Raw genomic sequence first — 17,452 nt, 5'->3', positions numbered from 1 at the left:
CTTACCTTCCTGCTACTGTAACAACACCCATGAATGTAATAATTATTACATGAACAGGATAAAAGTTTTTACATAAACAGGAGGTAATATTTATTAAATTGGGAATTGATTAAGTTAACAGGATTACTAATGGTTTATTACATTAATGGGAAGTTATTACATTTACAGTTGCAGCAAGTGTGTTTGTGAGTGAATTAGAGAGACAGAGAGAATTAGGAATTTCATAAACAGTAGAGTCTTGAGTAAGGAAATGTGACTGACTTCACTGTAGAAACATTGGAATTGTATGAGTGTTCTGCTTTTCTGCTTCACTTTCCAGGCACACTCCAACCACAGAGATATTTGTTCATAAGGCCTTAATTTGCCTTGACAGTGATTACTATCTTACTTCTATTAATTTGTCATTAATTCATTGAGTAGTTAGTTGTCTTGTGGAAATTGTGTTAAACCAGTCAGCTTTGTACCATAGAATGTGAGTTACTGTCACCCTGTGTTCAAAGGGTAGAATACAATTTTAGGAGCAGCATGACATTTAAATTGTTGAACTGTGTGTGTGTGTGTGTGTGTGTGCGTGTGTGCTTGTGTGATTGTGTGTTTGTTGTGCTGGACATTTTCCTAATTTTCAGATAGTCACTTATGGGAAGCCTGTTTATTTAGATTATGATGGAAGCATATTTAATTGAGCCACAGTTCCCACAAAATGTGATGGTGCAGTCCCATCTGGTGTGATTCAAGGCCAAACAATGCTAAAAATCTCATGAGTCTGGGTTTCACAGTTTTAGTGTCCAGTGATGGTCTGAATGCTGTTTCAGAGGCTTTTCTCTTCTGATTACTTAGAACTGTTTGGCATCAAGAAGGTCAATTTTAAGATGATAACTTTAGTCTATCGTCATATTGTTTCAGTATTAATCCTTAGTTTCTTAATATTATGCGATAAGAAGTCATAGCCTAATTTGAGAAAAAAAAATCTCACAAGTTATGTGCTGGTTATTTTATATATATATATCTATATATATCTATCTATATATATATATACACATATATATATATATGTACACACACACACACACACACACACACCACACACATATGTATATATATATATATAGAGAGAGATATGGTAACACTTCACAATAAGGGTACACTAAGTTAAGGGTTAGTTAATGCTTAATAAGGGTTAGTTAATTAACAGTTAACTAATGTGTAATTTACTAATGGTGCTCATGTTAACTAAGGTATTAATTTATACATTATTTAATAGTTTATAAAGATGACTATTAAATAATGTATAAATTAATATCTTGATTACCAGACACATTAGTTGACTGTTAATTAAGGGTTATTTAATGCTTATTAAGCATTAACTAACCTTTAATTAATGTACCCTTATTGTAAAGTGTTACCATATATTTTAAATTATTGTTTAACAGGTGGCGGGTGGGCTTCCATAACAATGTTGTCTCACACCCATGAATCAGATATTATTAAAAAAAATATACATCTAGACTATTATACTGTTATAAAAAGCTGCCATGCAATCATAGCAGCCTGATAGCGACACATTAAAATAAATACTTATCAACTACTAAAAACACTAGCTATAATGTTGGCCGACTGAATTTCATAATGGTAAGCCTTTGTATTAAAATAGATTTACTTTTACATCATACCCTTTACTTTGATACATTTTCGGTCGGCTACTTTTATTTTGAAGGCGGCATCAATACAGTGAAACAGCTTGTGTCGGATGATATCATATAACATAACTTACAGGAAAGCAAGGTGGGAAACTCGCGAAAATGAGAAGATAAATGGTTATCGTTCTTGTCCTTGTTCTTGACGTATTTTAATTTTTAATGTTGACGCTATTCGTGATCACCGTTCGTATGTTTTCGGGGTCAGGCGTTGTTTCCAGTCGGACACATTGAGGGAAACACAGCTCAGTTCACATGGATCATTCTAAATAACGCTTTATTATCAACTTACTTTAACATCGCAGAACCTTTACACTCTTGGGAAGGTTAGTGAATCGAATTCTTTTTGATTGCACGTTTAGCTTGCCGTACTAACGTTATATAACATTAGCGATTCGTAAACTTACAGCGTTACTAGTTAGTGGTAGCAGCGTTAGTTAGCTAGTAGTCTGTTGATTTAGCTTTTTGAAAAGTTACAAAGTGTATTTCCATTTATATTTTAGGCATGGAGTTGATGCTGTTGTAAAGACAGGCTTCCAGTGAGTTGGACAGTAGAAAAAGCTTCAATTCCTAGATTAACAACTTTAGAAGCAACCAGTAGCAAGGAGGTGAGGGGTCAGAGGTCAGAGGTCAACACAGAATGATCATGGAACACAGAGGAGATAGGAAAACATAGGGCTTGATGTCATTTTATTGTATTTAGCTTTTGTACATAGGTGTATGATGATTGTCTGCCATGTTTGTTTGTCTTAATGCTGCTCTCCTGGCCAGGTTTACCCTGAAAAAGAGATTGTTAATCTCAATAATTTGGTCTAATGAAGGAACAATGAAAAAAACAACAACAATAAAAACTGGGCTGGGTGTATTAAATGTCTAAGTCTGCATATGTGAAAGCCTAGTTGCCTTAAACCCCATTTGGGTGAATGTGAGTTGAACAGTGGAGCTTTATGGGAAAGTGAGTGTAGGAAAAAATCCAAGTGACAGTGGTGAGACAGTGGCACCAAAAGTAGTCTATGCACTGGTTGTAAATGTTGGCTTTAGAAAGTAAGATTTTCATGTATAATGAGATGTGTAGAGAAATGGCTCACAACAATCCTACTGCTATAATTGGAGAGCGGTTTGTGCGTTTATGTGTTTGTGTGTCCTGAGAGGAGAGGACAGGAGACAAGGACAGGAGAGGACAGGAGACAAGGAGAGGAGATGTGGAGAGGAAAGGAGAGGAGAGAGGAGAGGAAACATGGAGAGGAGAGGAGGAGACGAAAGGAGGAGGAGAGGAGACAAGGAGAGAAGAGGAGAGGGGAGAGGACAGGAGACAAGGAGAGAAGAGGAGAGGGGAGAGGACAGGAGACAAGGAGAGAAGAGGAGAGGGGAGAGGACAGGAGACGAGAGGAGAGGAGACAAGGAGAGGAGAGGAGAGAGGACAGGAGACAAGGAGAGGAGAGGAGGAGGAGAGGAGACAAGGAGAGGAGAGAAGAGAGGACAGGAAACAAGGAGAGGAGATGAGGAGAGGAGAGGAGAGGATGAGAGGAGAGGAGGAGACGAAAGGAGGAGGAGCGGAGACAAGGAGAGAAGAGGAGAGGGGAGGGGAGTGGATAGGGGACAAGGAGAGGAGATTAGGAGAGGACAGGAGGAGAGGAAAGGAGAGAGGATAGGAGACAAGGAGAGGAGGAGAGGAGAGGAGAGAGGACAGGAGACAAGAAGAAGAGAGGGGGAGAATAGGAGAGGAGAGAAGAGAGGACAGGAGACAAGGAGAGGAGATGAGGAGAGGAAAGGAGAGGAGAGAGGAGAGGAAACATGGAGAGGAGAGGAGGAGACGAAAGGAGGAGAGGAGACAAGGAGAGAAGAGGAGAGGGGAGTGGATAGGAGACAAGGAGAGGAGAGGAGGAGATGAGGAGAGGAAAGGAGAGGAGAGCAGGAGAGGAGAGAGGAAAGGAGACAAGGAGAGGAGAGGAGGAGAATAGGAGAGGGAAGGAGAGGAGAGGAAAGGAGACAAGGAGAGGAGGAGGTTATAAATTCTAGTTTTATTAATTGACGTTTCGATCCCCAATAGGATCTTCTTCAGATTAGACCCATCAGTTTTGCTCATACATACATGCTGTGTTACACAAACCTATCCAGATCTTGATTCAGCAATGCCACCTACAATATCGTTTGAATTTTTTTCCCCCAGATTAAAATGCCACAGAAAGGGAAAGCAGCAGCCGGCAAAAGACGGAGCGCCGACGATCCCGGCGGCCCAATGAAACAGAGCAAGCCCGACCCCGACCCCCCCGCCCCCGCCCCGTCCCCCCTGAGCTTCCACAGCCCCGCCGGCCTGTTCGAAAGCCTCATCCGCCCCTTGGCCAGGGAGGAGTTCTTCAGGGATTACTGGGAGAAGAAGCCCCTCCACCTCCAGAGGGCCGAGCCCGGCGTGGCCTCCTACTACCGCTCTCTGTTCCGGCTGTCCGACCTGAAGGGCCTGTGCTCCCGGGGTCTGGAGTACGCCACCGACCTCAACGTCTGCCGCTGCGTCAACGGCAAGAAGAAGGTGATGAACAAGAAGGGACGGGTCAGCTACAACGTTCTCAGCAAGGACTTGGAGCAGAACAAGGCCACCGTCCAGTTCCACCAGCCGCAGAGGTTCAAGGTGAGAGGCAGAGAGACAGGAGCAGGCAGCACTGTAGAGTCAAAGCCAGCCAATCATCCTGACAGACAAAATTAGTTTACAGAGGTCAACTAGGCAAGGATGTTGTCTATCACCCACTCTATTTGCTCTCTTTATAGAGCCCTTGGCACAAGCAGTTCGTCAAAACAAAGAACTTAAAGGAGTTGTGGTAAATGGCATGGAGCATAAAATAGGACTCTTTGCTGATGATATCATAGCCTTCCTTGAGCAAACGAATAAATCATAGAGCTGGGCGATAATTCAATATTATCGTTTATCGTCTTTCAGTGGAATCATATCGTGATGATATGAAGATATTTTGATATCGTGACACACATTTCTGCTGTCTAAATTGATGATGACAAGCAAATTTGACTTAAAAACTCTCATAAAATGAGGTATGGTAGGAATATTATTTGAATATTTCTATTTTGTTTGACATCACACCTAACATTACCATTCGGTTCAATGAGATGAACATTAATTTGATTATTTAACGTGATTTTGCGTACATGAACCATATTGTGATATATATTGATATTGAGAAAAATCCATATGATTATCATGATATTGATTTCAACCATATCGCCCAGCCCTAATAAATCACTTCCTGTACTGATGAAGCTTCTAGAAACATATGGACACCTTTCGGGATATCAAATTAATATTTCAAAAACACAGATACTAACGCTTAATTATACTCCATCAAAAGTGATTCAGGAATCATTTAATTTTAATTGGAATCTAAAGACAGCCAATCATCTCCTTGTTTCCCTTGGACTAAATAGTTGCTTTACATTTCATCTATTATTTACTCAACTTTTATATTTGAATAATAAATTACTGTCAAATTCTGCCTTACTTGCAAACAAATCTGATATCAGGTCTCTTCAGTACATTTTAAAGGGATATAAGGATGTTTAGGAAACTCTTTAGATACACATTTGCGAACTTATTGATAAATGAGGCCCATTATACATGAAAACGTTCAGCTGGTCATGGTGCAAGTTGGTATTACTTTTCCAAGCGATATGTTTTATACTTTTTAAGATATTTAGCTTTTATTGCAAATTATTTTCCGATACACACTAATGGGAAAATGTACAGAGCAGATGCACACTATCTCTCCTTCTGTCCCTCTGTTACTACTAAAATTACTACAGCTACTACTGCCACTACTACTGCTACTACTACTACTACCTATACTACTACTTCATCTCCTACAACTACTACTGCTGCTTATACTACAGCTACTTCAACTACCACTAGTACTACTACTGCTACTACTAGCAGTACTGCTACTACTACAACCATCTACTACCACCCTAGATCAGTGATTCTCAACCTTTTCCATATCAAGGACCCTAATTTAGTCCACATTAGGGCCATGGACCCCCATTTGATGAGATTTTGTCTCTTGGACCTAAATCTGAGAATATGTTTTTTTGTTAGATATGATTTTGTCCAGAATTCCATGACTATCTGTATTGTAGGTAGAGAGATAACAGAGAAACTATGATTCTCTAATTGTGTTAACTTCTTGTAAATGAAATAATGCTGAAGTTTAACAATTCATCAATTTGCTGGGGACCCCCTGGAACTCCCTCAAGGACCCCTGGTGGTCCCCGGACCCCACGTTGAGATTGAGAACCACTGCCCTAGATTTTCTGATGCTCATCTACATATTTGTACAGATATTCATAGGCCTGGATAGTTGTCTGTCTTGTATGATACTGAATTAGCACTCTATGCTTGGTTACTTTTATCTAAATCTGCTTAACATTCACATAATCATCGACTCATGTTCTCTACCTTATAAAACAGTAGCTTACACATAGCCTAAGGTTTCATAGTTTGTTGACAATGGGAAAATGATTGCTTGAATAAAGGTGTCAGGACTATTTTAACTTGAGGACCAAGCCTCAGTCCCGATGCTAACAAATTGCGTGTTTTTCAATTGTCAATAATTTTAATTTTACTAACCTTCAGTGTTGAGTTCCTAATGTCTAGGTGTCTGCTGTTGTAAATAAACTCCACAGAGAAAGTGTGAACCAGCTTTTTGTCAGTTTTCCTGAAGCAGGGTGTTTTTACTGTCCTGTCAGGATGAGCTGTGGAGGATCCAGGAGAAGCTGGAGTGTTTCTTTGGTGCTTTGGTGGGCTCCAACGTCTACATCACACCGCAGGAGTCCCAGGGGCTTCCTCCTCACTATGATGATGTCGAGGTACAACACCGAACCACTCGCCCATACTACGTTCACCCATACCACTAGCCTCATATTCATAGTGCAAAATCACCCCCTAAATGCACAAAATATATTTTTGTCATCAAATTAAGAGAGAAAAATCTTTATGTGGATATCCACTTTCCTATACAAACAGTGCCCCGATTGTGCACTTTGTTATGCTGTAAAATACTTACCATTATTTGGATTTTTTTTTAATCTATGAGATAGATGAGCTAGATAAAACTACTTTTTCAATATGAAAAGAAAATTGTAGACATCACAGTATAACATTCCAATGGAAAAAAATGTTGTGTGCCTTGTCTTATGTTCAAATTTGTATTCAATATTTTGAGACAATCCTCATTAGATGTTACTCAAACCTCATATTTAGGTTGTAGAAATGGGTTTTGAACCATTTTTCCCATAAAAGTTGTACTAATTCAGCCACTTTGAATAGACTCCAAAGTACGGCTGGGCGATAATTAAAAAACATTGTTTATTGTCTTTCAGTGGAATCATATCGTGATGATATGAAGATATTTTGATATCGTGACACACATTTCTGCTGTCTAAATTGATGATGACAAGCAAATTTTACTTAAATAAAATGAGGTCCGGTAGGAATATTATTTGAATATTTCTGTTTTGTTTGACATCACACCTAACATTACCATTCGGTTCAATGAGATGAACATTAATTTGATAATTTAACATGATTTTGCATACATGAACCATATCGTGATATATATTGATATTGAGAAAAATCCTTATGATTATCGTGATATTGATTTCAACCATATCGCCCAGCCCTACTCCTGAGAGCAAGATTTATAGACACAACATGGTTGGAATAGAAACATTTTTGTACAGAGTACAGACTGACACAGAAGTCACTGGTTAGTGTTTCCCTAAAAGAGTCTTTGCATTAAAAGAGTCTTTCCTCTACTGGCTTACAAGAGGTTAAAGATGATCTTAGATGCTTTTGGGAAGCCCTTTTTCTGGCAGTTCCGGTCAGCAGGCAGCAGGTCATTCCAAGTGCAAGTGACACGCATACAATGTCAGCGTCTTGGATGACATGACTTTGGCCCAGACGTGGACGCTCCAGTTACCCTGTCCTCTCCAACAGACCCCGAATGGTCTTGATATCTGGGTAGAGGAGCACAAACTGAAACTCAACCCAAAGAAATGTAAAGTCTTACATGTCACCCACATGAGGCATCCACCCGCCCTGCCGACTCTCTCCACTGACCAGAACGTCCTGGAAGTCTGTGACACGGTTAAAATCCTGGGGGTCCACCATCCAGAGTAACTTGCGATGGGACGGTCAGGTGGAGTCAAGCTTTTTGCTCTGCGTCGCCTGAAGAAATTTGGTTTCCGAGACCCAGAACTTGTTTCCGTCTACACAGGCTTCGTGCGCCCGGTGCTGGAGTCTGCAGTCCCCGTCTGGCTCAGTTCCCTGACTACAGACCAAGGCTAAAAGGCTGGAAAGCACGCAGAAACGGACTTGTAAAATCATACTTGGCCAGAGGTACTCAGGGTACCCAGAGGCTCTTCTGCACTCTTGCATTGTGCACTCTATCAGAGAGACGCACTCAACTGTGTCTTGGCTTTGCCAGAAAGCTGCTGAAGTCCAACTTCAGAGACTGGCCTCCCCCCCCCTCAGGGAGCTCACAGGTCATCAGACAAGGAACTCAGACAAACTGGCCATCCCAAGATGTCGAACCGAGAGATACAGGAGATCACCAATCCCCTATATGTGCAGACTCCTAAATGACAGCGGATTTTAGATTTGACATATGAGATATTAGATTTTAGCTTAGATAATTGCAACATTTAAATTTTTTTTAGTAGAGCTGCAACAATTAATCGATTAGTTGTCAACTATTAAATTAATCGCCAACTATTTTGATAATCGATTAATCGGTTTGAGTAAGAAAAATAAGTCAAAATTCTCTGATTCCAGCTTCTTAAATGTGAATATTTTCTGGTTTCTTTACTCCTCTATGCCTCTACTCCTCAGAATAATTCAGTGTTTTTAATGACAATCATCTTTATGAACCTGTAATAATGCTGGAAGGTCAATAAACAATAAACAAACAACTTAGTGTTGGTGGACCTCTTGCCCAGGTGTTTATCCTGCAGTTGGAGGGGCAGAAACACTGGCGTCTCTACAGCCCCACTGTTCCCCTGGCCAGAGAATACAGCCTGGAGTCAGAGGAGAAGATCGGCAGCCCGACCCACGACATCATACTCAAGGTACAGCACCATCACTTCAGCATTCTGACCAGCATTCTGACAAGCTTCACACTTAGTTTTGAAAGTGTGAAGCTCATTTTTTGAGTCTTCACAGAAACAAATTTGCACTCGCGTTTGAGGCTCTGCTGTCGTAAGAAAACCATACACACTTGAAATAAAAAGAAACCGTCATTGTAATTACCGTTTGAACACTTGTGAGGGTGTTTGAATGCTTGTAACATAATGTTTGGGTTTGTCTGATTAATGGTTACGTATAATGAAATCCCAAATATTTTCTATGTAAAGCTACAGCACCCCTCAACGTTTTGGAAATGAATAGGCAGAGCTATGAATCCTGGGATTTCTCTCAGTTTGGCCCGCAAGCCCCACATTGGACATCCTGTACAAGCTAACAAAACAAAGTGGCAAACTGTTAGGGCTGAACAATTATTCGAAATTTTATCGAAATCGCAATATGGCCTACTGAAATTTTCAAATCGCAGGAGGCGCAATATTTGTTAAAGTTGAAATGTGTGTCAAAATACCATTTTAAAGTAAATATTGTGGTGCTGCAGAGATGTCCTGGCCTACACATCATATTCTACGGACTTAAGAAAACATCTTTGTTTGGTACAGATCCCCGCAAAAATCACACCATAATCATTTTAATACGTTTTTCAATGAAAATGAGAACGACGATGTAAAAATGATCATTCCCTCTAATATCGCAAATCATATCGCAATTGCAATATCAGTCAAAATAATCGCAATTAGATATTTTTTCAAAATCGATCAGCCCTACAAACTGTTCCCACGTGAGAAAACTGCAAGAATCCCAGAATTCATAACTCTGAACATTACCTGGTGAAACCTTGTCGAGAATGGTGTAGCTTTAGTTTATTTTTGGTCTTGTAAGATCGAGTTTATGAACATTTGATGGGAATTATTCTGCATGGATAATTGCATGACAATTTTCTGGTCAGTGCTAACTAAATATGTGCCAAATGTCTTGATCCTACGCATATCATTTGGTATCTGAAATGGGATTTTCCATGTTGTATGAATGAGTCAAGATCTTCCCTCTCCATAGGCGGGGGATCTTCTTTACTTCCCCAGAGGAACCATCCATCAGGCGGACACTCCTGTGGGGGTGGACCACTCCACCCACCTGACCCTCAGCACCTACCAGAACATGTATGTTGGCTCCTCTTCTCCATAGCTCTCCCTTTAACCCGTTTACCCTAAAGCAGTGCTTCCCAACCTTTTTCCTTAAGGGAGCCCTATTCTATCACTGAGTAAACAGACGACCCCTGACGAAGTGACATATTTTAGGGATATTTCATGTTATATTCAATGCATAACAATAACAGCACAAAACAACCCAAATAGTGAACGCAATAACTGCAGGAAGTTTGTGTAAAACGAGCAATTTGGATGAATATTGAGCAGATTATGTGAATATTGCATCAGAGATTAGTTTTCCTGATATTTTTAGGAACGTTTTATACAATTCTCTGTATTATTTTATTTATTTTTAACTATCATACATACTTATTATGCTTATTTTGGACAAATCAGGCTGTTTAGCAGAGAGTGAATATAGCTTGTGTTCATGTCTTCACCGCGCCCTTATCCTTGTTTATATCTTAAAAAACATCCAAACTTAAAATAACAACTACATTTAGTGCTTTTCTTCACAGAAACTCATGAAATGCTGAGATATACTGTATATATATTTTTTTTAAAGTTTTCTTACACCCCTTAAAACCAAGAAGACCTTGCAACCCCCCCGTGAAGCTTTTGCAACCCCTAGTGGGGGTCGGGATCCCCAGGTTGGGAACCAGTGCCCTAAAGGGAGGCATTTTTTGGTCGTGGTTTGGCACGGTACGTTTTGGAACGGTACCAAGAATATCGAGAGAATAGCAATCACATAGAGGCATGTGGTCTGCTTGGAATCAAAGGACAATTAGAGTAGCTGATCTTTGTCCAGCATCTCAAGGTGAACACAAGTTGTTTTCACACATGGACATGGAATATGGAACATTACCACATTGATTTAAATATACTGAATATTAGCACAACATATCAGCTATTGGCAGCTTCAATACAAAAATATCAGTTATTGGTGTTGACCTTCAAAATCCCATATTGGTTGAACCCTAATTCTCACTCTAAACATTGTATATATGATACTATGCTATACTCTTTATGTGCAATCTGAGAAGTGTATATATTGGTCTATAACAGTGATTCTCAACGTGGGGTCCGGGGACCACCAGGGGTCCTTGAGGGGGTCCCAGGCAAATTGATGAATTATTAAACTTAAGCACTGTTTCATTTACAAGAAGTTAACACCATTAGAGAATGTAGAAGAATGACTGTTTTGATCATAGTTTCTCTGTTATCTCTCAACCTACAATACAGATACCTCATGGAATTCTGGACAAAATCATATCTGATAATAAAGATATTCTCAGACTTGGGTCCGAGAGACAAAATCTCATCAAATGAGACTCTAATGTGGACTAAATTAGGGGTCCTTGATATGAAAAAGGTTGAGAAATGCTGGTCTATACAGTATATTGCTTCCTCTCACAGTCTGTTTCCTGTCCTCCCGACCTGTATCTGTCTCAGGTCATGGGGAGATTTGCTGTTGGACGCGTTTCCCAGTTTGCTGTTTGACACCATCAGGAGTGACAGGAGCCTGAGACAGGGCATGCCCAGAGGACTCTTACTGGTAAGATTCTGTTGATCTGGCCTACTTTGGTGCAAGTACAGGAGTCGTTCATTCTTGGGCCGATGCATGTTAAGTGAAGGCATTTCACACACTGGAATTCCTGTTTGTAGACAGACATGTTTCATTCCCCGAAAGAAGAGATGAGTGACACAAATGCAGGCAAAGTAATTCAAATACTTAAGTTTGTTAGCACTTTAGTATAGACTTCTGAAATCATGAGGATTGTGATTTGGTAACACTGTAGTATTTATTACAAATTAGGGCTGAACGATTTTGAAAAAATATCTAATTGCGATTATTTTGACTGATATTGCAATTGCGATATGATTTGTGATATTAGAGGGAATGATCATTTTTACATCATTATTCTCATTTTCATTGAAAAACGTAGTAAAATGATTATGGTGTGATTTTTGCGGGGATCTGTACCAAACAAAGATGTTTTCTTAAGTCTGTAGAATATGATGTGTAGGCCAGGACATCTCTGCAGCACCACAATATTTCATTTTAAATGGTATTTTGACACATTTCACCTTTAACAAATATTGCGCCTCCTGTGATTTAAAAAATTGCAGTAGGCCATATTGCGATTTTGATAAAATTTTGATTAATTGTTCAGCCCTAGTCTGGAGCCCTGAAAGGGTTCAGTAGACCTAAACAGCGAACCCACTTAGTCACTGCATTCCTGTTTAGGATGAAACAATGCAAGCAAAAGAAGCGAAGAACACATCGCTTACCTCCACCTCCCCTATCCCTACCCCCATTCCTCGCTCTCATCATATCCAACTGCAATGAGGATTCACACCTTGTCTGTATTTCTTTCTGGATGTGTTCGTGTGTTTAGGGCAGCAGTGAAGGCCCGGACACCAGCGGGCAGCTGGCCGGCTTCCTGAGAACTCTGGCAGACGAGGTGGAAACGGGGAAGCAAGATCTACGCTCTACTCACATGAGGAGAGACTTCATCACAAACAGATTACCACCATACACCCAGCACCAGCAAGATATTACACCATGTAGGGCTGTGTGGGCATTTGTATTTGTTCAAATACAAATCTATACAGTATGTGTTATGTGCACATTGATATAATCTGACCTTGTACTTGTGTGTGTATGTGTCCCATAGCTGGGAGGATTCCTGTACTGGAGGATTCAGTGTGTTTGAGATTTAAAGACCACATCCTCGTAACAGTGGAGCCGAGCCAGGAAAGAACAGTAAGTTGAGTAAATGAATGAATCAACAAAACCTTCTTGTCCCGTTCTTTGTCACTGTCACACAGTAAGCATAAAAGCCATTGATGATGGCAAACTGGGATTCGTGGATTACCGTATTTCCTCTAATAGTGGCCGGTAGTCAATTAAAAGCCGGGTCTCCGATAATGGCCGGGGCCGTGGTCGACACGAACAAATAAAGGCCGGCCCCAAATACAGGCCGGGGAAAAAAACAAAGGAAAAAACAACAGCGGATACCGGTAAACTCCTGGTGCCTGTTATATAATGTAACTGTAGTTTGTAGTAACGTACAAGTGCCACAAGATGGCAGTATGCCACGAGACGGCTCGGCCGGCGGAAGTCTCTGGAGCGTGCCGTCGTCGATTACCGTAATTATCGGTAATGCGTCGCAGTAACAAAAAAACGGCTACCTAACGAACCCCAACAGAAGCAGATCAGAAAACAAGGAGGCTTCGTACTAAAATATGAGCAAATATACTTATCAAACAGAGGGAATTAGAAATAAAGGCCTGTCTCTAATATAAGCCTGCTTCCAATAAAGGCCTGGTACCCTCTGCAGCTGAGGTAAATAAAGGCCCGGGCCAATATTAGAGGAAATACGGTAAACTAGTGTTGGATTCATATGTTGAAGATCGATGCCGAAAATGGAGGGACCGGGGGCTGGATGGACTTCGGCATATGGGGGCTAACCATAATGACAAATATTAGTCTTGAGAATTGTGTTTCATGTCATATAAATGTCCTGCCAAATCAAGGAACAGAATTCAGTTCATTTGCATGCTCAGCTGTCTGGCCCAGACTGAGCAATCCTTCATTTAGAAGTTGCGAAACACATCTAGATGATGTCCACTAAGTTCTAATTTGTGTGTGCGTTCTAGGATGAGGCCACAGAGTTGGCAGTCTTTGTCTTACATTCTTTGAAGAACCAAAGGGAGAGCCACATGATGGGTGAAAGTGGCGATGATGATGAGGATGATGAAGAGGAGGAGCGGGACATCTCGCAGGTAAGCTGTCGAGAGGCTGCCACACTGATTCATGCTTTCTTGGCGGAACATACGCAAGTTGCTCATGGCTTTCACGGGATACTTTTTTTTCTGGCCTCGGTACTCTTTAGAGCTGAACAATTAATCAAAATTGTATCGAAATCGCAATATGGCCTACTGCAATTTTCAAATCGCAGGAGGCGCAATATTTGTTAAAGGTGAAATGTGTCAAAATACCATTTTAAAGTAAATATTGTGGTGCTGCAGAGATGTCCTGGCCTACACATCATGTTCTACAGACTTAAGAAAACATCTTTGTTTGGTACAGATCCCCGCAAAAATTACACCATAATCATTTTAATACGTTTTTCAATGAAAATGAGAATAATGATGTAAAAATGATCATTCCCTCTAATATCGCAAATCATATCGCAATTGCAATATCAGTCAAAATAATCGCAATTAGATATTTTTTCAAAATCGTTCAGCCCTAAGGATCTACTATATGAGACGCATCACGATACAGACAACAGTTTGATGGTACTGCGATCATTGCAAGCCTAAAGTTGTATCTGTTTTATATATTGTGTAAGGGAATAATGTACAGTGAGCCTTCTGTTACTGCAAAACAAGCCCCAACGATGATGGAGAGACAATCATTATTCCTGTACACAGTCAAGTGCTCCAGTGCTCCCTACCGCTGTACATGCATGACACACCCTTATTGGACCTTCTGCCAGGCAGATACATTTGTAATACGGAATGTAAATAGTGCTTTCAGCAGATCACAGCACTACTGGATTGGGATGCATTGATCAGGTTATGTAGTGCCATACTGGATCACTCTTGCATAGTCCTAACACTCGTGCAGTTTCTCTCTCCCAGCATACTGCCATTTTGACATACTCATATTCATTCATTCATTCACTCACTCCATCTGCCTGTCTGCAATACTGCTTAAAGGATAAGGCTGGTGTTTTCAAATACATTTCTTATCGTCAACAAATCCTATGAAAATAACAAAATCAACAATGCGTTTGCTCTACTCCCGTTACTTTCCGACTTCCCACGTTCCGTTTTTAGCCTTCAACCCGGAAGTCATTTGCTCCAACTGTAAGCTAAAAACCTTTAAACACAGCTCACAAATACATAGTTTACATTTTTAAAAACTGTTACCATGAAAAGTCAGGCTGTTGTAGTTATTACCAAATCAAATTCAAATGGGAACAAATTCTTCATTACAACGGGGACTATTTTCAGTGCTAAGGCACTGCTTTCCTGAGATGGAAAACGTCTTTACAGCCGGCTTATTAAGTTGTTTGAGGAAAAAGTGGTCCGGCCCGGTGCATCGCGATGATGAAATATGCTGCAGAGCAGCAGCATGGCTTTTTGACATGTTTTTTTTTTTTTTTAAACATCTCTTTATTGAATTTTCAAAAGGTTCTGGTATACATAATACAAGATCATCATATAATATACAAAATATAAAACCGCCCTCCCCTTTCCCAACCCCCTGGTCTCTCCTACTCATCCTCCCAATCCACCCCACCACCCAGTCCTACCCCCAGTCCCATCCCAGTAGGCTACAACTGTCCACTACTCTTTGACATGTTTTTAATCGTTTTTTTTTAATACAATGCAGTTCTATGGCTGCTGGGACATGAAGATTTATTGGGCATCGGCTACATGGACGAGACTTGTTGACAAAACAAATTCATTGCTGATTTTGTTATTTTCATAGGATTTGTTGATGGTAAAAAATCCATTAAAAAACACCAGCAGTGACACTGTGACCTTGTTTTTAATACAAAAGGCTTCAGAATCAAAGAACTTCCACCTTATTGCTGTGTAGCTGTGTTCATGAACTAACTACACGTATTTTATTTGCAATGGTTGTGCCGATTTCCCATCTGTTTGTCTTTCTGTTCCCCCACCCTAGGGTCTACGCTTCCCCCTGTCCCACCTCCAGGCCCTCCGGCAGCTCCAGCAGGCGGAGCAGCTCGCCGTGGCCCAGCTGCAGCTGCCATCAGATGCAGACAAACTCAACCTGGTCCTGGCCCTCTGGACTGAGAGCCTGCTGGAAGTGTGCTAGTACACTTATCATGTCAAAGCACACTGTCACACCATGGAATCTCCTCCTCATTGAAGCCGGACGCCTTACTGAAGCTCCAGCACAGTGTTTGCTGTAGCCAAAAGAATTATGTCAATTAAGTTATGTTTGCACTTTGTAATGACATTATTAAATTGTTTACATTCTAGAAAGCCAATGTCATCGCTAGAAAGATTTGTGTCTCACGAATAAACATAATTCTGCAAAGTCAGACGGTTGTCACTGAACTTTTATTTATTACATCGTATCATGGTTGTATCGAATCATGTAGCTCAGTGGTTCTCAACGTGGGGTCCGGGGACCACCAGGGGTCCTTGAGGGGGTTCCAGGGGGTCCCCAGTCAAATTGATAAATGGTTAAACTTCAGCATTATTTCATTTACAAGAAGTTAACACAATTGGAGAATGTAGAAGAATGACTGTTTTGATCATAGTTTCACTGTTATCTCTCTACCTACAATACAGATAGTCATGGGATTCTGGACAAAATCATATCTAACATTAAAAATATTCACAGATTTGGGTCTGAGAGACAAAATCTCATCAAATGGGGGGTGCGTGGCCCTGATATGGACTAAATTAGGGGTCCTTGATATGAAAAAGGTTGAGAATCACTGGTGTAGCCCATATCATGTATCGGAACGTATGGTAAGATAAGCATATGGTCCCATCCATATTCACCCTGCAGCATTGTTTTTGATAAAGGTCTTGGTGAACTGACAGATCAGATACAGCACAATTTCTGTACAGTGGTTGTCTGCAAATAGAATAATGCCAGAGTAGTTTCTGTAGTGTTTTTAGTATTATTATTACCACCAGGACACCATCAGGGTAGACTGTGTGTGGAGGTACAAAAATCCAAAGCCTTACTCTGAAAAAATTTGGCCAATATTTACAATATATTTGTGTCATTTGTGTCCATCTGAAACTGCAGAAATTACTTGCTGTCCTGCAATTCCAGATATGTTAAAATTAGATGAGGATGAGAAGAGGATTCAAAAAGTTTAGAATAAAAGACAGATTTAATCTTTGGTTCTCTGACAAATTCTTAATATCGTTTCAATCGAGAAATAAACCGTGGCTGGTTCACTGGCTTGCTTTCAAATAATTTAGAGTTTTTAATGCTGTTAAGAAATCAACAGGGGAGGATAATTTGGATCCATTTTTCTCCCGGTTCTCCCGATGGCCAGTCTGGGCGGGACCAGGTCTGAAGTTTGGTAACCATACCATTACTAGTAACTAGATCAAAAGTTTAAGGTACCATACCATTACTTGTAACTACGTCTAAGGTTTAGTAACCATACCCATCACTAGTGACCAGGTCTAAGGTTGAACTCAAATAGTGTATTTTAAACAGAGGTGGAAAGTAACTACATTTACTCAAGTACTGTACTTCAGTACAATTTTGAGATAATTGTACTTTACTTGAGTATTTCCATTTGATGCTACTTTATACTTCCACTCCACTACATTTCAGAGGGAAATATTGTACTTTCTACTCCACTACATTTATTTGACAGCTTTAGTTACTTTTCAGATGGAGATTTGACACAATGGATAATATAACAAGCTTTTAAAATACAACACATTGTTAA

The 17,452-nt window shown here is 40.3% G+C and overlaps 1 protein-coding gene across 1 annotated transcript; it reads left to right on the top strand.

The window, feature by feature from the left end:
- Positions 1 to 1,920: 1,920 nt before the first annotated feature.
- Positions 1,921 to 16,042, top strand: riox2 (ribosomal oxygenase 2). The gene is made up of 10 exons (XM_071546604.1): positions 1,921 to 2,020; positions 3,865 to 4,320; positions 6,441 to 6,560; positions 8,691 to 8,819; positions 9,889 to 9,992; positions 11,433 to 11,535; positions 12,380 to 12,548; positions 12,659 to 12,747; positions 13,644 to 13,769; positions 15,688 to 16,042. Exons 2-10 carry the CDS (start codon positions 3,871 to 3,873, stop codon positions 15,838 to 15,840), a joined length of 1,443 nt encoding a protein of 480 aa, XP_071402705.1. The 5' UTR covers positions 1,921 to 2,020; positions 3,865 to 3,870; the 3' UTR covers positions 15,841 to 16,042.
- The last annotated feature ends 1,410 nt before the right edge of the window (positions 16,043 to 17,452 follow it).

This window comes from Centroberyx affinis, unplaced genomic scaffold (genome assembly GCF_046629955.1).
Source record: "Centroberyx affinis isolate AG114_WGS23_722 - 3 ecotype Tasmania unplaced genomic scaffold, CSIRO-AGI_Caff_v1 ptg005350l_1, whole genome shotgun sequence".
NCBI lineage: Eukaryota > Metazoa > Chordata > Actinopteri > Beryciformes > Berycidae > Centroberyx > Centroberyx affinis.
Note: the sequence above shows the minus strand (reverse complement) of the source record. Positions and strands in the feature narration are given on the sequence as shown.

Coding starts and splice junctions, on each gene's coding strand:
- riox2 (XM_071546604.1), top strand. CDS start 3,871: ATGCCACAGAAAGGGAAAGCAGCAGCCGGCAAAAGACGGAGCGCCGAC. Junction 11,536..12,379: donor TGCCCAGAGGACTCTTACTG/GTAAGATTCTGT, acceptor TCGTGTGTTTAG/GGCAGCAGTGAAGGCCCGGA. Junction 12,549..12,658: donor CCAGCAAGATATTACACCAT/GTAGGGCTGTGT, acceptor TGTGTCCCATAG/CTGGGAGGATTCCTGTACTG.